The sequence below is a fragment of the Chelonoidis abingdonii genome, chromosome 17 (genome assembly GCF_003597395.2).
Source record: "Chelonoidis abingdonii isolate Lonesome George chromosome 17, CheloAbing_2.0, whole genome shotgun sequence".
NCBI lineage: Eukaryota > Metazoa > Chordata > Testudines > Testudinidae > Chelonoidis > Chelonoidis abingdonii.
The window spans coordinates 41,373,336-41,397,411 of NC_133785.1; the positions used below are offsets into that span (position 1 = coordinate 41,373,336).

The 24,076-nt window shown below is 51.6% G+C and overlaps 1 protein-coding gene across 1 annotated transcript in view; it reads left to right on the forward strand.

Annotated features, from left to right (window-relative positions):
* Positions 1–4,940: 4,940 nt before the first annotated feature.
* The window catches only part of LHFPL4 (LHFPL tetraspan subfamily member 4), a 66,673-nt gene continuing 47,537 nt past the window's right edge, over positions 4,941–24,076 (forward strand). The window contains exon 1 of the mRNA XM_032798934.2: positions 4,941–5,350. Within this exon, the coding sequence (XP_032654825.1) occupies positions 4,945–5,350 (406 nt within the window). The 5' untranslated portion in view covers positions 4,941–4,944. The remainder of the gene's footprint in view (positions 5,351–24,076) is intronic.

The window sequence follows — 24,076 nt, forward strand, 5'->3', positions numbered from 1 at the left end:
AACCAACGAACATGCACTGCCAAGCCTCCGAGCAAGGACTCCCCATTGTCCATGGGCCCTTTCGGTGCCTGTTTTAGCTTTGTATCATTTGTAATTAAAAGATGTCAGACAAGATTAAGATCATAGGGTCAGATTTGGCAGTGAGAGCTGTGTGAATGGCCTGGGAGGATCGATCCACAGCCAAGAGTGACAGGAGATTGTGTGGAGCTCGCAGAGGGGTTCATGTGGCTGACTCCCTCCTTGCCCACGAAGAGTGGGAAAGACCAGGATTGAACAGTGCTACCCTGATCCTGGGCTGCGTATTTCCCCTTTGTGACAGATGCCACCTGGCAGCCCTGGCTGCCCTCACACAGTGTACACCGGGGACAGACACAGAGTGATACTCGGACTGGAGCAGTACAAGCGGGCATTTCATTAGAACATGAGAACGGCCAGACTGGGTCAGACCAAAGGTCCACCCAGCCCAGCGTCCTGTCTGCCAACAGTGGCCAATGCCAGGTGCCCCAGAGGGAATGAACAGAACAGGGAATCACCAAGTGGTCCATCCCCTGTCGCCCATTCCCAGCTTCTGACTGTCGGTGGGGTTGCCAACGTTCTAGTTGCACAAAACCGAACACCCCTGCCCTGCCCATGCCCTCACCCTGCCCCACTCCTTCGAGGCCCCATCCCCACTCACTCTACCCACCCTCACTCACTTTCACTGGGCTGGGGCAGGAGATTGAGGTGCTGGAGGTGGGTGAGGGCTTCAGCTTGGGGTATGGACTCTGGGGTGGGGCCAGAGATGAGGGATTTGGGGTGCAGGCAAGGGTTTCAGGCTGGGGCAGGTGGCTGAGGTGTGGGTATGGGATCTGTGCTGGGGATTCAGGCTCCAGGTGGGGCCAGAAATGAGTGGTTCAGGGTGCAGGAGTGGGCTCCGGGCGGGGGCAGGGGGCTGGGCAGGGGGTGAAGACTCTGGCTGGCGGTGTGCAGGCTCTGGGGTGGGGCCAGGGATGAGGGGGTTGGGGACAAAGGGTCCAGAGTGTAGGAGGGGGTGTGGGCTCTGGCTGGGATTCTGGGCTCTGGGGTGGAGCAATGGATGAGGGGTTTGGGGTTGTCAAGGCTGAATCCTCACTCTGTCACTCTGAGTGCAGAAGTGAAGGCCCACAAGAATTCTAAAAAATAATACTGGTCACTCCAGGCTTGTATTACACTCCCAAGGTTACAGCTTTTCTCTGACCTTGGCTTGGTAAACGCTACCACCACCCAAATGCAAAAAAACCCCAACCCTTTGAACCTAGGAAGGAGCACTTGGGAATGCCTCCCTGTGGGGTACCCTCAAGCCCTTTCACCCCCCTCCAGGGAAGAGCTGAGAAAGAAAACAAAAGAAATTAGCCGTGGCTACCAGCTAATCAAACAACATGCACCAACCTCTTAGGACACCAAAAATCCAATCCTGTGCTTAAAAAAGGTAAATTTTATTAAAAACAAAAAGGAAAAAATACACCTGGAACTTAGGCTTTGCTAGATCTTAAAAGAAGCAATTATAAACATTAAGAACACAAATCAGCTTTTTTAGGGGTTCAGCTTCAAGATTACAAGCAAACAAAAGCAGAAAGGAGATCAACAAGTCAAAATAAAGAAAATAAACCTGATCACATCTAGCTAAACATTCTGATCTACTTCCATGTCTGGAGTTCTAGGCATGATCTGGTGATTTATGATCATACCTGGCTTAAGCTGCTTACAGCATGGCTGCTCGGTCCCTCCAGTCCAGAGAGCAATAGACAAAGGGAAAGTTTATTTCCCCATTTTAAAAAGTTTTATCTTCCCATTGGCTCTTTTGGTCAGGTGGCCACTTCTTTTTCTTTACCTGGGGGACTTTTTAATTCTTGGTAAAGCAAGTAGAGAACGGCTACCAAGAGGGATTTTATAGCTGGCTGGTTGGGAGTCCATCAAAGGGAGCTATCCCCCCACTTTATTTATCCAGGGGTTAAGGAAGGGACTTCGGGGTGGGGCAGGGGGTCGGGTGGGTGAGGGCTCTGGCTGCGGGTGTGGGATCTGGGGTGGAGCCATGGATGAGGGGTTTGGGGTGCAGAAGGGGGCTCAGGGCTAGGGCTCAGGGTATGGGGGGTGGGTTCCAGGAGGGAGTTTGGGTGCAAGAGTGGACTTGAGGCTGGGTCAGTGGACTGGGGTGAGGAAGGGGGTTCAGGGTGGACTTTTAATGGCCCGGTCAGCAGTCTCTGTTTGACCAGATTTTCCGGTTGAATACCAGATGCTTGGCAACCCTGGCAGTTGGAGGTGAACAGCCAGCGCATGGGGTTCCCTCCCTGCCTATCCTGGCTAATAGCCATTGGCGGATCCGCCCCCCAGGAACTGACCCAGTTCGGTTTGAACCAGGCCAGGTGCACGACCCACAGCTCGGCTCACGCAATAAGAATGAAACAAATCCAAGAGGGTCAAGTCCTACTCCACCACCTGCAGCCCCTTTGCCTTTCCCGCGCCAGGAAATAGAGCAATGCTGCCCCCTGCACTGCAGCTTCTGGCAGTCTCCTGAAAGGACAGTAATGGAGCTCCCAGCTATACCTCCATTTCTCTGTGCTCCAGCCAGTCCGGTTAGGACTTGTGATTCAGCCAAGAAGACCATTTTATTCAGTGGCCAGGAGGCTCCTGGGCAGGGGGGTGCTTGAGACTCCCCTGGGGGAGGGTTGCTGGAACATCAGGCAAGGCTCCACCAGAGCAGGGCTGGCTTTAGGCCTATTCCACCAATTTCCCCAAATTGGGCCCCGCACCCAGTGAGAATCTCTTCCCTGGCTAGAGGCGCCTTTTAAATTTTTACTCACCTGGCGGTGCTCTGTGTCTTCAGCAGCACTTTGGCAGCAGGTCCTTCGCTTGCTCTGGGTCTTCGGCGGCACGTCGGCGGTGGGTCCTTGAGCGCCACTGAAGACCTGGAGTGAGTGAACGACCCACCGCCTAAGTGCCGCCAAAGACTTGGAGCACCGCCCAGTGAGTACAAGCCCCACGTGTTTTTTTACGTGTTTTTTTTTTTTTAGTCATCCCTGCCGGGGCCTCATCGAAACTGTTTGAACTGGGGCCCGCACTTCCTAAAGCCAGCCCGGCACAAGATCCTCCTGCCCTGGCTGTCTGGGCACCTGACCCCATGACTCCAGTTCCCATCACAGACCAAGGCCTGCAGGTGGCCTGGGCTGGTACCTCTGCTTCCCATGGGCTTCCCACCACTGAGTACGGGGCAGCAGCCAGACAGTGAAAGGGAGACGCCAGCAGGTGACAGCTTTTAGCAGCAGGGCAGGGTGCCAAAGTAGGATGCAAAGAACAATGCTGCAACTCAGGAAGAACCAGGCTGGCGGCGGCTCTGGGTAGTCAGGACCTCCAAGCTTAGTGGCAGTTTAAAGGTGGCCGCTCCTGCCACATGCCCCCTACCAGCACTGCACTGGGGCCCTGGGGCCAGCACTGAGGGCAGGGCACAGGCCCCTGTGGCCCCGACACATTCCTGCAGCACATGGCTGTGCAGGGGATCCCCGGCATAGGCAGGCCTGGCTCAGCCTGGAGGGGAGGGATCCCCAGCGCTCACCAAAGCCTGCCCCCCTAGCCAGGCCTCATCTGCCTGGGGGTCCTGCCCCCAGCAGCAGGGGGCCTGGCTGACCTGAGCTCTCCACAAGACAGTGCCTCCCTGGCACCCCAAGCCTGCAGGCAGGGCAGTGGGGGGTGAGGGGGAGGGGAAGGCTCAGACCCTGCACCCTGGGCAGAAGCAGCTCCCTTCGGCCCCCCAGGAGAGGATTTCTGGGCTCCTTCTGGCCCCTCCCCATGGTCTGGAGCTCCCCACCCCCCACTGGGCTTTCCCGGCAGGGGAATCCCCAGCCCAGACCCGGGGTTCCTGTGGGGGGGCAGAGCGCAGGGGGAATGGCTCCCCCCCCCCAACGAGCCCCTTCTCTCCACTCCCACTGAAGGACCCGTGCCCGTCCCCGCCTAGCTGGGGGCGCCGGTCTGGGCGCTGTGACCCTGCGAGGAACAGCCCCGGCCCCCCGGGACTGGCGCAGAGCTCGGGCCTCCCTCCCGCTCCCCAATCTGCATTGCCGCGGGAGCGCGCCCCGCCGCCGGAGCGCGCGGCGCACAGGAGCAGGGAGGCGGCAGCAAAGATGGAGTCGCGGCGGCTGCAGCCGGTGGGAGCGAGCGGGCGCGTCTAGGGCTCCCCGCCCGCAGGCCCCCCCCATGGCCTGGCCCCTCGCAGGCCACCCCCCGGGCTCAGCCTTCGCACAGGAGCCCCTCCCGGGGCATCTCCTCTCCGCCTAGCTGCTGCTGCGCTGCGGCTGCCAGCTGTGGCGCCCCAGCCCGCGCCCCCGCCCGCGCACCCCGCCCCCCGGGGCTCGCGCAGAAAAACAAAAAAAAACATAAATCAAAAAAAAAAAAAAAGCAACTACAAAAACGCTCCCCAAAAAAAAAACCGCTACCAAGAAAAAAACAAAAAAATAAAAAAAACCTCAGTCACCAACACCGCGCGCCCCGGCCCTGCGCCCCCAGCCCCGCGCACTCGGCCCTGCGCCCCTCCCCCGCGCACCCGCGCCCCCAGCCCGCGCGCCCCGGCCCAGACGCACCCCGCCCCCCAGCTCCGCGACATCGGGCGCCCCGGGCCCTGCGCCCCCAGCCCAGCGCACCCCGGCCCTCTCCCCAGCCCGCGCACCCCGGCCCCGCGCACCCGCCCCCCAGCTCCGCGCACACCGCAGCGCCCCGGCCCCTGCGCCCCCAGCCCCGCACTCCGGCCCCTGCGCCACCTCCCCGCGCCACCCCGTCGCGCCCAGCCGCGCGCCCCCGTGGCCCCTGCGCCCCAGCCCGCGCACCCAGCCCCTGCGCCCGGCCACCCCGCCGCCCCCAGCCCGCGCATCCCGCCTTGCGCCCCGGCCCCGCCTACCCCGCGCACCCCGGCCCCCTCTCAGCCCCCGGCCCGGCACGATGCTGCCCTCGCAGGAGGCCTCCAAGCTCTACCATGACAACTACATGCGGAACTCGCGGGCCATCGGGGTGCTCTGGGCCATCTTCACCATCTGCTTCGCCATCATCAACGTGGTGGTTTTCATCCAGCCCTACTGGATCGGGGACAGCGTCAACACGCCCAAGCCGGGCTACTTCGGCCTCTTCCACTACTGCGTGGGCAACGGGCTGGCCAGCCGCGAGCTCGCCTGCCGCGGCTCCTTCGCCGACTTCAGCACCATCCCCTCGGGCGCCTTCAAGGCGGCCTCCTTCTTCGTGCTGCTCTCCATGGTGCTGATCCTGGGCTGCATCACCTGCTTCGCGCTCTTCTTCTTCTGCAACACCGCCACGGTCTACAAGATATGCGCCTGGATGCAGCTGCTGGCGGGTAGGCGGCCGCGGCTCGCCCCGTCGGGTCACGCCTCGGCCCGGGGCTCTCGGGGACTCGCTCTGTGGCGCCGGGCGACCCAGGCTGCAGCCCCGGGACGGAGGAGCAGCAGCTCCCAGGGCAGAGGGCGAGAGACGTGCGGGAGGGTCCCGAGCAGGCCCGGGTGGCCCTGGGGCAAGGGGCTCCGAGGCTGCACCCGGCACGGCTCCAGCGCTTGTGCCGGCAGGGCAGGGTGCAGCGCCCTGGGGTTCAGTCCGGCTCGCTGTCGGGGGTCCCTCAGAGCAAGGGCTGGTTTCAGGGTTACACGGTGCCCTGGGCACACCCAGATCCAGCTACCATTGCAGCCAGGGCAGGTGGGTCAGTCCAGTCTGTCCCAGGACTCCGCCCTGGAGCACTGCGCTAACTACTTTGAGAGTCACACTCACCTGCCCAGGTTGCCCAGAGCCTGAGTCCTGGACAAGTGGCCGAGCTCAGCCACAGGGATTGGAGTTGCCATCCCCAGGGCTGGGTGCCCTGCAGCTGCCTGGAGTGCTACCGGGTGGGGGAGCTGGCCTCACTGCCTACAGCTCCAGACAGGGGCCTGCCTGGCTCCCAAAAGCCAGAGCAGGGAAATCCCACCCTCCCATTCAGACCGCGGCATTCCTGCACCCTGGGCACTCCCAGCTGGAGTGGCAGAGAGCCAGGCCAGCTGGGCCTGGAGGCCGGGTGCACAGGGGGTCCAGTGCACAGTAGGAGGTTCTGGCTCCTGACATGGCCCTTCAGCCCGCAAGGTGGGAAGGACCCAGTGTGGGGTGGGGGCAGCTGCTCCCTCCCCCATCCCAGGCCCACCCTCCCTGTTGCCAGACACCATGCCTTGCCCCCAGCCACTGTGCACAGTGAGCCCCTTCCTGCAGTGCCTGTCCCCTACCCAAGGCAAGGATACAGAATCAATACATTTCTACAGCAATGAATGGTGACCCAAACGCCAGCCCGAGGTGACCCTGCAGGGGCCAGGCCCTGCCAAGACAGCCCTATCCCACCCTGACCTTGCAGGGGTCCAGGCACTGGTGAGATAACCCACACCCTTCAGGGGTCAGGCCCTGCTGAGACAGTCTACTCACACCCACAGGGACCCAGGCCCTCCTGAGACAGCCCACTCCGATCCTGCATGGTCCAGGCACTGGTGTGACAGGCCAGCCCTATCCAGCAGGGGCCTGGGCAGATAGCTTCCCTCCTCTCAACCCAGCAGAGGCTGAGTAAAAGCTGACACAAAAAGCAGAATTTGGACCACTGTTTTCAGGCCTGGCTATATCCCCATTCCATGGGGCCAGGCCCTCCAGCTGCATGAAGGCCCTGTGGACTCAGCCTCTGCTCTCTCCTCTCCAGGAGAAGCAACAGCAGGATGGACTGGCAATGGTGGAGCGGAGACACATAGGGGGCTGCCCAGGGGTCAGTGGGAAAACACGCCTGGGGTGGCAAGACCTGAGGACAGAGAGAACTGTGGTGGTGCAGCTGCAGATGCTGAGGGGCTGTGGGACCTGGGTGAAGGTCTCTGGGGTGAAGCCCCTCACTCTGCCTGTGGCCCAGATCCCTGTGCAGACCCAGGAGGGGTCGGGCTGGCTGGTCATTGGGGTTCTCCAGGATATTGGCCATGAGGCCCTGTTGGGGGGTGACTGTCTCCCCTTGGGAGAGGATCCAGGCCCTGCTCCTGTAACAGCCGAGGGTTTGAATTCAAATCCAGGGAACCAATTGGGTAAGACGGAAATGGTCAGTGAAAATGCAAATGACCTGGTTGGCAGCGGGGAGGGGCTGCTGGGCTCAGGATACCTGCCTACCTGTAACCAGCCCCCTGGGGCTGAGTGGGAGGGAGAGATGCTCCCTGCCCCCCTGCACACCGAAGAGGGGGCTCATGCTGGCTCTGATGCTGTGACCAAAGCAAGGAGCTCGCTGCCTGCCCTTACTGGGACAGCAACGGCAGCGCTGAGCATGGGGGGAGCTGAGACCCCAGCTGAGTGGGGGGACACCCAGGCAGGGCAGGTCGGCTGCCATCCACATTTGCCTGGTCCAGACGTGCTGCTGGGAAGTGATTACTCAGCAGGGAGGGAGTTACCAGGGACAGAGCTCAGGGGGACTGTGACCCCAGGCCCAGCCAGAGAGAGGGAGCAGGTCCCACTCCCTGCCCCAGCAGCTGAATCCCAGACCGAGTTGCAGAGGGATCCCTCCTTGGAGAAACAGAGGGAACTTGCTGGCCACAGTGCTGCAAACCCCCTTGGGGAAGGCTGCAGGGGCAGAGTCCTGCAGGAGAAGGGATTCCTGTACCAGGATTCCTGTACCAGTAGAACTGGGGGGAATCAGGAGGCAGCTGGTGGTGCCTCAGGAATCTACCGGGTTCTTCCCGTTTGAGCTGCTGTATGGAAGGAGAGTGAGGGGACCCCTGGACCTAAAAAGGGAGGATTGGGAGGAGAAGGGGGGAAAACCCCTGGTGGATCTCTTCCCTGAGGTGGGAGCCAATCCCCCCATCAGGTGTTTCCCATTCAGAGTCACTGGGAAAGCAACCCAGATCCTGGAGAGAGAGGTCAAGGACCTGCTGGCTTTAGATGTGATCCAGCCATTCAACAGCCAATGGGCCTCACCCGTAGGGCTGGTCCCCCAGGAAGATGGGATGATCTGGTTTAGTGGGGACCTTGGGAAGCTTAAAGCCATCACGGTGTCTGATGCCTACCCCATGCCTAGGCCTGGGGAGATTCTAGACAAGCAGAGGGGGTGGAGAACTTGGCCCTGGCAGACACTGATAACATGTGCATCTTTAGCCAGACCTGGGAGGAACAGGTGTCTCAGGTGAAGAGGGGGCTGGGCTGCCTCAGGGAGGTGGGACTGACGGTAAAAGCTGGAAAGTGTAAGGTGGGGACGGCAGAGGGTGTTGTATCCGGGCCACAAGGTGGGGAGCGGCTGCCCAAGCGCCAGAGCTGGCCAAGGCCAAGATGGGGCTCTTAACCAAGAGAGCCCAAAGCGAGACGAAGGTGCTGGGAGAAGACCCCATCCAGTTTGAACTCCAGGGGTATTGGGGTGCAAAAGGGTTCGGGCTGCATAAACTTCCACATGCGGCCTGCGAGTGCCATCAGCACACACCGACCTAAGGGAGGTGTGAGACTGGACTGTCCTGGTGTAACTCACACCAAGGAATGGGAGAGATGCTGGGGCATCCACGGGAACGTTGGTGGGTTCGAACTTCCCAGGGTCACTGGCTAAAGTGACCTCTGCTAGTTTGGTCTCGAAGAGCGGGGAGAGATGTGCCGAACTGGGAATGTTCTTAATGTTTGCTTGAATACTGTGTTGGTGCCTCAGTGTCCCTATGCAGTTGTTAATATCTAGGTGGTGGAATAAGGGTGTGTGCTTGCTGCAGAGCAAAGGGCCAGTGCACCTAAATGCCTGGCACTCTGTCTCCTAGAACTAATGGCCTGGACCCTCTCTGCAAAGGTCAGCTGAAGGGTTGGAGACAAAGGGATCAGGTGACCTCTGGCCCAGGAAGGGGCTGAGACAGAAAGGAAGGGCTGGAGGGGGGTGTTAGTCTGCAGCTGCTGGCGGACGAGGAGGGGAAGTGCGATGTGGGGGTCTGGCTCACTGCCCCCAGAATGGACCCGGCGAAGGGTCCGGCTCGCGGTACTACAAGCTCTGTTTTAGACTGTGTCCGTTATCGAATAAACCTCTGTGTTACTGCTAGCTGAGAGTCACGTCTGACTGCAAAGTGGATCTCACTGGGGCAGTACATCGTGGGGAAGAGCACGGCAAGGGGCAGAGGATGGCTGAAATGTCTCAAGGAGAGACCAGGAGGTTGAAGACGTGTGAGCTTCTTGCCCTGAACAAGTCTGCTCCAAGGGAGAGGAGGCTCCCCAAAGTCCTGCCTGGCTTTGTGGGGAGCAGTTCCAGAGCATCACCCGGTGACTCCATGACAATGGGCTAGCCAGCTCATTGCACTGGCTGCCGCATGGCTGAGTACCTGCCCTGTGAGCAGGGGGCAGCTCATGGCCCTCATAGCCAGTACTCAGGCTCTGGCGACCAGAGTGCTTGAAGTGGAGTTGCTGAGGGAGGTAGATGGGTACACAGGCAAGACCTTCCAGGACACAGCAGAGTGGTCCCACCTCAGTCTGTGCCGTTGAGGAGGAGGAGAGTCTCAGAGAAGGAGAACATCAAGCTGGAGTGGAGAAAAATTATCCCGTAGTTTGGACCCTCCTTACAGATGATGTCATAGTAGCTCTCCGGGGAGGGGATCCTTGTTATTAGGAAGAGACAGGTAATAGCAATGGGGGATTTGATTATTAGAAATCTAGGTAGTTGGTTTGTGATGACCAGGAGAAGCGCATGATATAAATTGTCTGCTGGATGTGAAGGTTGTGGATCTCTGGAGACATCTAGACAAACGTATGTGCAGCCAGTGTTGTGATACATGACATAGGGGTAGGTAGGAGAGAAATCCTGGAGGCCAAGTTTTGGCTGCTAGGTAAAAGATTCAAGTCCAAGACCTCCATGGTAGCATTCTCTGAAATGCTTCCAGGTCCATGTGCAGGGCCAGTTAGACAGGCAGAACTGCAGGGTCTCAATGCATGAATGAAACAATGGTGTTTGGAGAAGGGGTTTAATTTTATTAGGAACTGAGGAACCTTTTGGGAATGGAGGAGCCTAGACAAGAAGGATGGTCTCCACCTAAACCAAAACAGAACCAAACTGCTGGCATGTAAAATTAAGGTGGTCATAGAGGAGTAAGGGCTGAGGGAAAGCCAACAGGTGCAAAGGAGCACATGGTTTGGATCCCCTTAGGGAAGAGGATATTCTGTATTATAGTGAAGAGATGAGGATAGATGTGCTAGATGTGCAGGTAGGAGCTGAAGAGAAAGTCAAATGAAAAAGAGTCCAATTCTGTTATATCACATGAAGGCAGACAACTGAATATTGACCAATTTTATAAGTACTTCTATACAAATGCAAGAAGTTTAAATAATAAGATGGGTGAATTTGAGTGCCTGGTGTTAAATGAGGATATTGATATAACAGGCATCACAGAAACTTGGTGGAACAATGATAATCAATGGGGCACGGTAACACCAGCATACCAAATACATAGGAATAACAGAGTAGGTTGCACTGGTGGGGGAGTGGCACCATATGTGAAAGAGTCAAATATAGTAAAAATGCTAAATGAATCAAACTGCACCATAGAATCTCTATGGATAGAAATCCCATGCTTAAAGAGTAAAGCAGAAGGAATATACTGCCAGCCACCTGATCAGGATGGTGCTGGTGACTGTGAAATGGTCAGGGAGATTAGAGAGGCTTCAAAAACAGAAAGTCCGATAATAGTGAGAGATTTCAGCTTTCTCCATTTTGATTGGGTGCATGTCAACTCAGGACAGGATGCAGAGATAAAATTTCTAGACACCTTTAATGATGGCTTCTTGGAGCAGCTAGTCCTGGAACCCACAAGGGGAGAAGCAATTCTTGATTTAGTCCTGAGTGGTGCACAGGACCCGGTTCAAGAGGTGAGTGTATGTGAACTGCTCAGTCCTAGCGACCATAATGTTATTAAATTAAACATCCTTTTAGGGGGAAAAATACTAAAGAAGCCCACCACAGTAGCATTTAACTTCAAAAAGTGAAATAATGAGGAGAGTAGTTAAATGGAAATTAGAAGGAACAGTCACAAGAGTGAAATGCCTGCAAGCTGCATGGAAGCTTTTAAAAAACATCATAATAAAGGCTCAAACTAAATGTACCAAATAAATAACCAACCAGTAAGAGGACCAAAAAAATAATAAACAATTAAAAAAAATCACCATGGCTAAACAAAGTAAAAGAGGCAGTTAGAGACAAAAAGACATCTTTTAAAAATTGGAAGTGAAACCCTACTAAGGAAAGTAGAAAGGAGCATAAACTCTGGCAAGTCAAGTGCAAAAGTATAATTAGGCAGGTCAAAAAAGAATTTGAAGACCAACTAGCAAAAGACTCAAAAGCTAACAGCAAAAAAGTGTTTTTAAGTACATCAGAAGAAGGAAGCCTGCTGGTCAGTGGGCCCATGGATGATTGAGGTGCGCAAGGAGTATTCAAGGAAGACAAGGCCATTGCACAGAAGCTAAATTAATTCTTTCCATTGGTTTTCACTGCAGAGAATGAAAGGGAGATTCCCACACCTGAGCCATTCCCTTTAAGTGACAAAGCTGAGGAACTGTCGCTGACTGAGGTGTCATTAGAGGAAGTTTTGGAACAAACTGATAAATTAAACAGTAATAAGTCACCAGGACCAGATGGTATTCACTCATGAATTCTCAAGGAACTCATATGAAATCAAGGAAATACATCACTTAAATCAGCCTCTGTACCAGATGACTGGTGGATTCATAGATTCATAGACTCTAGGACTGGAAGGGACCTCGAGAGGTCATCGAGTCCAGTCCCCTGCCCTCATGGCAGGACCAAATACTATCTAGACCATCCCTGATAGACATTTATCTAACCTACTCTTAAATATCTCCAGAGATGGAGATTCCACAACCTCCCTAGGCAATTCAGTTGTTTTAACTACCCTGACAGTTAAATATTTCTAATTGTCAACCTAAATCCCTTGCTCAGTTTAAGCCATTGCTTCTTGTTCTATCATTAGAGGCTAAGGTGAACAAGTTTCTCCCTCCCTCCTGATGACACCCTTTTAGATACCTGGAAACTGCTCTCATGTCCCCTCTCAGTCTTCTATTTTCCAACTAAACAAAACCCAATTCTTTCAGCCTTCCTTCACAGATCATGTTCTCAAGCCTTTAATCATTCTTGTTGCTCTTCTCTGGACCCTCTCACATTTCGCCACATCTTTCTTGAATGTGGTGCCCAGAACTGGAACACTCCTCCAGTTGAGGCCTACCGCGCAGAGTTAGCGGAAGAATGATTCTCGTGTCTGTTTACAACACACCTGTTAATTGCATCCCAGAGTCACGTTTGCTTTTTTTTGCAACAGTATCACACTGTTGACTCTATTGCTTGTGGTCCACTATGACCCCTAGATCTCTTCTCCCATACTCCTTCCTCGGCAGACTCTTCCCATTCTGTATGTGTGAAACTGATGTTTCTTCCTAAGTGGAGCACTTTGACTTTTTCTTTATTGAACATAGCTAATGTGACAATGATTTTTTAAAAAGTTCCAGGGTGATTCCTGACAGTTACAGGCGTAAGCCTAACTTCGATGACAGAACAAGGAGTAATGGTCTCAAGTTGCAGTGGGGGAGGTTTAGGTTGGATATTAGGAAACACTTTTTCACTAGGAGGGTGGTGAAGCACTGGAATGGGTTACCTAGGGAGATGGTGGAATCTCCTTCCTTAGAGGTTTTTAAGGTCAGGCTTGACAAAGCCCTGGCTGGGATGATTTAGTTGGGGTTGATCCTGCTCTGAGCAGGGGGTTGGACTAGATACCTCCTGAGTTCCCTTCCAACCCTGATATTCTATGATTTTATGAAACAAAGGGCAGGAATAGATGGTCAGTTTTCAGAATGGAGAGAGGTAAATAGTGGTGTCCTGTAGGGGTCTGTTCTGGGACCAGTCCTATTCAACATATTCATAAATGATCTGGAAAAAGGGGTAAACAGGGAGGCGGCAAAATGTGCAGATGACACTAAATTGCTCAAGACAGTCAAGTCCAAAGCTGACTGTGAAGAGTTACAAAGGGATTTCATAACCAGGTGACTGGGCATCAAAATGGCAGATGAAATTCAATGTTGATAAATGCAAAGTAATGCACATTGGAAAACACAATCCCGACTATCCATATAAAATGATGGCGTCTAAATTATCTGTTACCATTCGAGAGAGAGATCTTGGAGTTATCGTGGATAGTTCTCTGAAATCATTCACTCAATGTGCAGCAGCAGTCAAAATAACTAAACACAATGTTAGGAACCGTGAGGAAAGGGATAATAATAAGATGGAAAATGCCACCATATAAATCCCTGGTATGCCCACACCCTGAATCTGAGTGCAGTTCTGGTTGCACCATCTCAAAATGATATATTAGAATTAGAAAAACTACAGAGAAAGGGAACAAAGCGACTTCAAGCTCGGAAAAGAGACGACTAACGGAGGGATATGAGAGAGGTCTATAAAATCAAAACTGGGTGGAGAAAGTGAATAGTGAAGTGTTATTTACTCCTCCTTAATGCACGAATTAGATGTCACCCAATGAAATTAAAAGGCAGCAGGTTTAAAACAAACAAAAGGAAGTATTTCTTCACACAACGCATAGTCAACCTGTGGAACTCCTTGCCAGGGGATGTTGTGAAGGCTAAAAATATAACTGGCTTTTCAAAAAAGAACTAGATACGTTTTTGAAGGATGGGTCCATCAATGGCTATCAGCCAAGAGGATCAGGCTCTGGGTGTCCCTAGGCCTGACTGTCAGAAGCTGGATCATTCAGATACATTGCCCTGTACTGTTCACTCCCTCTGAAGCATTTGGCAATGGACACTATGGTATAGCTATTCTTACCTTCTTCTAGTACCAGTGACAGGGTTTCACAGAAGTTTATTCAGATCTCCTTGAAGATGCATTTCTGAGTGGGAAGCTGCATAACAAGTGATTCCAGCTTGATACATTAATCCTGGGAAACACATGGGTGCAATCTGTGAGTGACTTGTCGTTTGCTTCAGACACAGCAGAGAAAACCTGGGTCACAAAATGGATGGGGGAAGGGGGGATATTGAGGGAGAGAATAGTCTGAATGCAGGAGACAGCGCCTCTTTTAGCAAAAGAGTTAAACCTCCAGTGTCTGATTACTGGACAACAATCAGGGAAGGGTTTAATTAAGGCATCACAGAAGGCCCAGCTCAAAACCACTGCCCCCTAGGAGGAAACTGGATCTAATTAAGAGGAAAGACTTTACTTCATCACAAATAGAAACCCAACCATCTGCCCTGCTCACAATCCCAGTAACACAGAACTGGAGATTTTGCTAAATCCTTCTCTGTTATAAAACCAGCTACAATAGTCGTCTGAATGACAGTGTCCTATATTGCCCCACAACACCACATCTGTCAAGGGAGGCCACCGTTCCTTCCCAGCTGAGTGAATTGAAAGATCTGTGGGACAGAACTGATACTTATTTGAAAAGAAATAGGTTGCATGTTTTACTCCTCTTCCCCACCCTTCATGTGTTGCTTGTCACCTTAAATTGTGAGCTCTCTGGGGAGGGATTTATCTGTTTGGAATGTAACTGGCCCATTGTGAGCACTACCATCATCTGGATACATAACTACCAATGACAGAGCAAGTTCCTAGAGAGGTAGAATGGAGGCCAGACAATTCAAGTTAGGCTGCATGTAGTTTGGCCTCAACTGCATCTGGTGTGGAGGGAGCCCCCATGCCATTTGACTGGCAGAAGGGCAGAGAGGGAAGGTGCTTATATGAAGCAGATGGAGAAGGGGACTAAGACAGCTGGATTGCTATTTTCAATGTCTTACCTCCAGCATCTACATACTGCCCACCTCCCCTGTGACCCGAGGAGCTGGGGACACTTAGAAAGTCTCAGAAGATGCCCTGGCACATTGGTGACACCCAAGGATCATGGAACAGGAATTTCTTGTACCTGGAAGCCATAGCAGCATTATGGGAACAATAGGCCGTCGTCGGGCCTTGAACATTCCCATCTTCCTCCCAGAAACAGAACTGGAAAATTTAAAATTTTATTCTTTTGTTAAGGAAATTTGCAGTTTGAAATAACAATTGTGTCCTGGTATTTGATACTAATGTTTAAGAGCATATGATACTTCAAACCAGCCTCATGGGCTTAGCCCCCATACTTCCCATTGGAATCTAGCTCCATCAGGACTATGTGGCAATCCCCAAAGGGCATGACAAGTTGACAGCACTGCATAATCTCCTACTGTCTGTTGGGTTCATCGAGCTAATCCATAGAGCCACTTTTGTAAAGCGAAGTAGCAGAATGTCCCTAGCCAGTCTTCCAGCCATATGTGGGCAATAAAACATCAGCAGCATCACTCGATAGCCCCACTTTCAAAAGGGCCTCAAGCAGGCCTCTGATTTTGTGCTCATAATCAATTGTGGGCACAAGGCGGCAGATGCAGCCAGCTAGGCTGACATCTACGTTCTACTGCTTGTCCCCATGATTCAGTGTGGACAAAAAAATTAGATCCCACATCTGAAAGTGTGTTCCCCATTAGTCCTCATTCCTAGCAGTCTAACTTCTGTCTGCCGTAGTCTGCAGGCCCTAGATGACACTAGACGGGAAGTCTGAGAAATACGGTCAGTCTTGTTTGCACAGGGTCATTTCATTGGCCATTTGATTAGTTTGTCTCCTTACCTGTTGCACTTTAGAGTTGATTATATTAGTCTCGTCATGTCTGAGTGTTCAAGAAGCTGTGCTGGGAGGCATATATCCAGCTGGGCAGCTAAGGGGCTGGGCCAATCAAAGCAGAGCAAGCACACTCAAGGACTGCCTTAGCTGCCAAGCTAGAGTGGGCAACTGCTCACACAACAGCCCGGTGACTGCTCCATGCTGTTCATTTGACCCTGCTGACAAGGGAATGAGCAGCCTACTGCATCCCAGGGGTAACCCCTGCCCTGGGAAAACCATGGGGGCCTTTTGTTCCCCCAAGAGCAGGACCAAACTGAGTACCCCTCCGCAACAAGACCATTACCCACTTTCCTAGGCTGCACTGACATCTCTCAGACAGGTGCTCCCCTCCAGAAAGCGAATGGGTATCATCTATTGTCAAGCACTGAGACACGGCCACTGAGTAGTATCAGCCACTAGCCAAACTACACCGAGGCAACATCATTGCATTGCCAGAATGAAACCCTCCATGGGGTACGGGTGCTGGGGGGTCAGCTTCCTCCATACCTGTGAAAAGGAATCTTTTGGAAGGATTCACCCCACAGCAGTTCTTTATTACAGCTGTGAAAGCCACTGCTTAAATGACTGGTATTTCTGCACCCAAGGGACCAGATCCATGTCCCAGAGCCTCAGAGGTAAAGTATGTGTAACCCTTCTGCACCTCTGAGTTGGCAGCAACAAGGGCCGGGTTCAGTATCCAGGGGTTCAGTTTCAATAACACAATGGATAACCGGCTCGAGCCCCCACCCAGTGACCTGGGACACTGATATACCACCCCACCCCCGAGCGCCTCTAGGAGGCAATACTTCCCCTCTCGCAAGCACGGAGTCTGAGTGTAGCAAAATCCTTTTAATAAAGGAGGGAAACAATGCGGCATCACATTGGAGAAATACCACAAACAAGATTAGAACACAAACCATATGCAAAAACCCACCTCCAAGTATGTTTGGCAATGTCCTTTCCCCCTTAGGGTCTTAAGTCCAATCACCCCAAAGTCCAACAACCCGAAAGTCTTTGGTCAGTGCCACCCCAGAGTTCAAAAGTTTATCTGCAGAGTTTTATCCCCCTAGCCTGGGTGGAAATGGGGCGGGGGGCCCACACAGAGTGTTAAGGGGCACCTTACATGGGCCAGGGCCCACTGCTTCGCCTCTCCGTGGAGTTTTGCTGCAGCCCTCTCATGACCAGCTCCACTACACCAGCTGTGCCGCTCCTCCACTGACCCATGAGCCACGCCAGCCATCCCCACAAACCGCTCCACTCTGTTCACTGTTCCATGGGCTGCTCCAACTTGCTGCAAACTGCTCCGCTCTGCCAGCCGCTTAGCAATAGATCTTCAGGCTCCCCTACTAGTTAACACAGCACTCAGTGATTTCAGCTCGTAGTAGGGGAGCCCCGGTGCTGGTGCACTATTGGCCCAATGTAAATTCAGCTCAGCCGCCTCTAGATGGACTCCTAATGGAATCAAAATTAGCTCTACTCTTTAACAGTGGAGAGAGGAGGATGTGCAATTGGTGTTTCAGACCCTCAAAAGGGGCCTATACCATCAGGTGTACACACACCAGTCCCCAGCCTCTCTCAGTTCACTGGGTTTTGGAATCCATGTCCCTTGTCTAGCAAATACTACTTAATTGAGGTTGAGTCATCTCTGTCATAAAGCAGTCTTATAGTTCCTCATTCACATAATCAGGATGACAACACTTTATTCCTCCTGCCCCAATAACAAAGAAATTGGGGATCCCAGAGCTGTCAAAATAACGATCCCAGGCTGCCGTGGGCTATGCTAGGTGGGGTGGGTGTGCCAATGCAAATACCTGAAATTCCTTTCCACACTCCCTGAAATTCTTTCCACACTCCCCATAATTCACCACCAGATGTCAGGGTAGAGCTCATCCTGACTCTGCTTACATATGCATTCATGCTGGAATGCACATGGTAAGCCAGTGCCTCTTAAGGAACAGGAATGGAACAGTCACTTACCTCTCCCTGGCGTGGAGATGCAGTTGCAGCCTCAGTTTCCTCCCTGATGAGAGCCTTCGTGGGTGCATGTGGCGAGATGATTTGGGGTCCAGTCTTCTCATCAAACCCAGGGAAAGGTACCTCCTTTTGGGGGAAAGGAGGGTCCAAACAAAGCCCCAGGAATCCCACCTTGTTTCCGGGGCTGGCTTGTTCCTGCTGCAGGGCTCCAGAGTCCTTCAGCCCTCTTCAAGGACAGGATTTTTTTTTACCACTGCCTCCAGGTGGCACCAAAGAGGAGCAAGAGCACCCCTGCCCCATTCCATGGGCTCTCGTCTACGCAAATTATTGCTTCATTACAAGTTTATGCCAAGGTACATAGGGGAGGTCAGGTGCCCTCTGTACTGCTGCATCCCAAAGGAGTCAGGTTAACTCATCTTACGTATTGAGGCAGGTCAAGCTGATAAGATGGGAGTGGGAGTAAGAATCTTTGTGCAGAGCTCACTGTGGTGCTACACACCCTAGAAGGTTGACACTCTCTAGATGGCAGGGGAAAAGAAGAGCTGCCAACAGTGTTAGTGGCCACTAAATGTTCATGTATCTACATTTGTGAAGAAAAGACAGGGGACTGGTCACTTGCACACAGGTTCTGGCACAAAACACTAATGCTAGCTACAGTCAGACATGCTAGCTCAGTAGACAATCCTCCAGCAGCCCCCTCCTGTGCATTTCTGCTGCTGCTTTCATCAGAAGATACTGAAATAGCATGTGCCCTTTCCCAGGAGCTCTGGCTGGAGTGCTGGCAGAGCAGAGGAGGGTAGAGGGTGTTATTTCCTGGATCGGTGATGTTTGTGTCAGGAGGTAGAAGCTATTGTTGAAGATTTTGAGTTTAAAAGGCAGTATTTATTTATAGCCTGGCCCAACACAAAGTTCACAAATTATCTACAACACCCAGAAGGGATGCCCTCTGCACAGGAACACACCCCAGTGCCATCTCTACATGCATCGCCATGTGCCAAGGAGCAATGGGAGCTCTGCCAGTCAGCATGGTAGAGAGGGGACTTGGTCCTCAAGTCTGGACTAGGGTGGGAGACTGAACAGTTGCCTAAACAGACACACCAGGCATCTGCCTTTTTGTAGTTCACATGCGAAGTGTCATCCCCACAGACAGTCCCTGCTAAAAACAAATGCTTCCAATAGCACAAAACACTTCGTCCTTCCGATTCCAAGGGCACATGTTAACCAAGGAATCCTGAGTGCTCCCTGGCTCACTACAGAGGCAAAGCACTGACCAACCGGTACATAGCAGCCAATGCTGGTGCTCGGGGGCTAAGCCACCCTTTGCTGTCACGCACTGGAGAGTGTTAACCTCGAGATCGCAGAACAACTGTTAGTCTTTGGTACCACAGGGGATCCCATCCCCTAGGGGCAGCCCTGTCACTCACTCAAAGACAGCAACAATCTTCCCTAGGGGTGCCTCTTAATTACACTGGGAAGCCACGTGCATTTCAAGGGCTGCACATGGGAGCCTTTCTTGTAAACATTGCTCTGTTAAGTGGGCAGCAGAGCAGACTGGGCAGCCTCTCATGGTCAGGCCAAGAGGGGCAAGGTGGGATGGAGCAATCATCTGGTTCAGGAGGCCCCCCTGCATTCTGGGGCTGGGATCCTGAGAGCTTTCTGAATGTTAGTTGAGTACATGCTTTAACGATCCCACATTCAACCACACCACTGAAGCAGGGGAGAAGGGGCTCAAGGCCAGGCAGAAAGGGGGACAAGAGCCGGGGGGCATTTCCTGAGCAGCATGCACTGAGAGCACTCTGCAACAAAAGTGTCCACAGAAAACACACAGCTTGAAAACAGCCATCATTTACACTTAACCCAACTGTTCCACACTCAGCCCAGGCCCCAGTCCTCCCCAGGAGCTCTGTACCAGAGCTGCTCGGAAGGGTTTCATTACAGTTCTTTGACAAAAAAAGTAATGTTGGTTAATTTGATCAATTAGCCCCCTCTTCTCGAAAGGGAGCGTTATGATAATGCTGAAATGTCCCATTTCAACACTCTCAGCAGGTAACATTTCAGAATGAACTTTCAAAATGAAATCAATTGTTAATTCGATTGGAGAAACATTTTTTAAAAGGTCAAAATTGGAACAAAATGTTATTTAATCTAAATGTTTTGATTGACCCGTTTTAAAATGGAAAAAATTCAGTTATGGGATTTCCTGTGAAATCCAAAATCTGGTTCCCCCAGACCCCAACTTTATTCTTTATGTTCCAGACCTCAGCTCTGTGAGGCTGTCACCCACTCAGCAAGAAGCAGAGCGAATTACTTGCTTGAAGAGACATCTCTCCCCAGCTTAAATCCAGCTGCAGGAATTCTCATCCTAAATCCCCAGATATTCCCTTTAGGATGGACTCAGCAGGGAGATTCAGCTGCAAAGGGGAGTTTCAGAACGTTAAAGGGGTATGACAGTGGAGATTGCGTGTGAAACCTTCACTTTAGCCTTGGCCACTGTCTGAACCTGGTAACACCAACACCAGGTGGAACGGGGCAGAGGATCTGTCAGGCTGGATTAGACCCAAGCTAGTCTAGTCTCTTGTCTGACTGGGCAAGTACCAGCTGCTTCAGAAGGTGCAATGACTCCTGCAGTGGGATACATTGCCCCCAGGGAAAGCATCTTCCCAGTTCAGTATATCGGGCTTGGCTGATGCCCTGCGACAGGTGGGTTGATATCCCTTCTGCAGCTCTTTTTAATAAATATTTGTCTTTTACTCTGGGTAGTCTCATTAGTAGTGCCCTATCTTATTCACAGTCATGAAAAACACATCTCAGACCGTGAAATCTTGTTTCCTTCCATGAAATCTGGTTTCTTGTGTGCATTTACCCTATACTGTACAGATTTCACAGGGGAGAGCAGCGTTTCTCAAATTAAGGGTCCTGACCCAAAAGGGAGTTGCAGCTGGAGAGCAGTGGCTGTTAGCCTGGCACCCAGCTCTGAAGGCAGCGCCCCGCCAGAAGCAGCACAGAAGTAGGGGTGGCAATACCATACTATGCCACCTTTACTTCTGCGCTGTTGCTGGTGGTGGCTCTGCCTTTAGAGCTGGGCTCCCGGCTTGCAGCTGCTGCTCTCAGCTCTGAAAGCAGCACCCAGCCAGCGCAGCGCAAAAGTAAGGGTAGCAATACCACACCCCCACTACAATAACCTTGTGACCCCCCCAACTCCTTTTTGAGTCAGGATCCCTACAATTACAACATTGTGAAATTTTAGATTTAAATAGCTGAAATCATGAATTTAATGATTTTAAAAATCCTATGGCCTTGAAATTGACCCAAATGGACCATGAATTTGGTAGGGCCCTGCTCATTAGCCATATATACATGTAATTCGTTGGGGGATCCTGCTCAGTTCCTGGTCTCAATGACTTCCTGTGGAAGTGAGTTCCAGAGGCTAATTGCACATTGTGTGAAAAATTGTTTCCTGTCTCAGCTTTAAACGTGCTCCCTCTCAATGTCCTGAAACACCCCCGGTTCTCCTGCCAGGACAGAGGGAGAACAGCAGTTTTTCAGCCCATTCATTGTCCAGGCCCCTTTATCAGCTCCCCTCTTGGCTCTTCTCTAATAGAGACAGGCCCAAGCTTCTCAGTCTCTCTGCCTGGGGGCTTTCCAGCCCAATGATTCTCTCTGCCTGTGCCTGAGCCCCTTGATTCCTGCTATGTCCGGGCTGAGATGGGGGGACTTAGCACTAAGCACAGCATCCCAGAGGAGGCTTTTTCATCCTTGTGCATCTCAACTTTTTATTTGCTTGTTCCTGCTGCTGCTGCACATGGAGCACCAAATTTCATCTGCCATCAGGTTGTCCATTCCCCTTGTTGGGTTAATCCCTTCAAGGCTCCCTTAGTCTTCACTATCTTAACTAATTTAAATAATTTTGTGACTGACAATTTTGGCATCATCCAGACCAAGAAAGGGGTCAGTCACCACCTGCCCTGAACCCTTGGGTGCCTTAATGCTGTGTTGCTATGGCTCAGAGCCCTGACACCAGTAGCCAGCCTACGAGCATAAAAGTCTCACCTTGGCTTCCACCAGCCTCGTTACTCCTTGCAAGGTGACACCAACACCCGTTCCAGTCCAGATTATCCTCAAGTACGTCTACCCCAGTTCTTAACTATCAGACGTTGGGACTGGGTCGTCACCTTCTCAAAAGGTATCAGTTCACTTTGGGATAGACCGTCCACACCATTTGGAAAACAGAGACCTGCTGGGGGTAAAAATAAACAACGTTCATGTAATAGAAAAATCATTGATTCAGAGATGAACTCACAAGGAAAAGCAAAACACCCACTGGTTACACAGAAAATAAACCAAGACAACCTCAGGCTTCATACTTCTATATTAGCTAAATTTCCTTTTCTGAGTTACCTATCAACTCTAAACGGGTTTGCAGTTCTGTCCTAGAGGGGTATCTAGTGTTTCACAGAAAGCTGGCCTTCCCTTTCTGATGTCCTTCAGTGTTTTCCCATTAACTCTAGTGGTCCACCACTTTCTTTTCCTGGCTGGACAATGCGTGGGTACGTGAAGTTAGTTTTGTGTAAACACCGGGCTTGGGAGGAGCCCTTCCATGCTGTGAGAAATAGTTGAAGTCATAGCACTGGTCATGAGCATACTATTCCATATAAATACATAATTCATAGCCACCCTCTATGTGTGTGTATATATCTGTATCTCTATGTGTCTATCTACATATCAATGACCATCAAGTTCAGAACATTACAAGCTTTCATAAAAGACCTTACTCAACATATTTGTATACACAATAACATTGTATACAACCACTTGATTCAATTGCTTACTCTTTGGGGTTCAGAGTCCTTGTCCTCCCTTGTTGTTGTCTGGACCCTGATTGTCACAGTGTCATCTGCAACGGTTGCCACTTCCCTGCTCACCCCCCATTTCTAAATCACTAAAAAATACCGTAAACACCAGTCCTAGTACAGAGCCTTTTGCTAGGATGGAAATGGACCATTTACGCCTGCTGCATTTTCTGTCTCTTTGGCAGTTTGTGATCCATGACAGAACTTTGTCTCTCACTCCATTGCTGCTTAATTTCCATAACACCCTCTCCGGAGGGACCTCGCCAAAGTGAACCAGTGATACTGAGCAATTCTCCTTTATCTGTTATTTATATTTCCTATTACCAAAGTGGAGGAAGCCTAAGGCCTCAACTGCAATCTGTGCCCAGGTGTCCTGGGCACTACACAGCCACACAGTGAGAGACAGGCCTTGCCTCAAAGATCATCACTGATGTATTCAAAGAATTCTGGTAGAATAGTAAGATACCATTTTCCTTTGCAGAATCCTGTCTGGTTAGACCCTATTGTACCATAATCTTCTTGGTTTATTATTCTATTTAATTATCATTTCAGTCAATTTACCAGGTACAGACCTATGACCCATTGATCTGTAATTCCCTGATCATTTTTAGTACCATTTTTAAACAGAGCTGCAACATTTGCTACCCTCCAATCTAACAATTTATTTTAATCCGTCTTAGTTGATGCATTCTTATGTTCCTTCAGAGTGCCTGTATGTGGCACATGTGACTGGGGGGAACGTGTTTCTTTTTAATTTATCATTTGTTCTTGTATCATTTTGCTAGAGAACAGTCTTACCAGTGTTCCATCCTTGTTACCCAGAAAGACTAGTTATCTCCCCAGCACCTTTTGTGGGGAAAGACCAATGCTAGAAATCATTCTCAGCAGAGTTCTTATCTGTAATTGCTCCCTCTACCCTGGTGACTCAGCCAACACACCACTTAAAGAATGTAGAGACGTTTGCGTTGGTTTCATACCTTTGCCTATCTGCTCTCAGAATCCATCTGGGTCCCAGGAGCAGCAGCCTCCCTGGCTGCTGGCACCTCCAGGAGCAGCATGGTCCTTCAGAAAGCAGAGGCCAGCTGAGAGGGCTTATGCACATGCTGAGGCCAGGGTGTAGTCTGTGAATTATTCCATAAAAACGGAAGAACCCTAGTGGGGAATCCTGGACACCTGCAGCTTGCATCAGGGGACGTTGGTAAAGCTGCAGAGTTTGTGCTTCTAATTATGCTGTGGACAATGTCAGGAAATCAGTTCCTTTCCATCTCTAGGAGATGGGATTTTATGTACAATTCCTGTAGGGGAAAGCAATCTTCTCAGAGAACAGAGGGGCGGGGCTGTAATTACTTCCTGGAGGGACTATACATCTGTCCATTGTATCCTACACTAACATCACATGTGTTCTCAGGTAGCTCTACAGTCTGAGCCATGAGGACCAAGACTGCAAACAGATATCACCCAAGAGTTCTAAAGGAACTCAAATATGAAATTGCAAAACTACTAACTGTAGTATGTAATCATTCGCTGAAATCACCCTCTGTA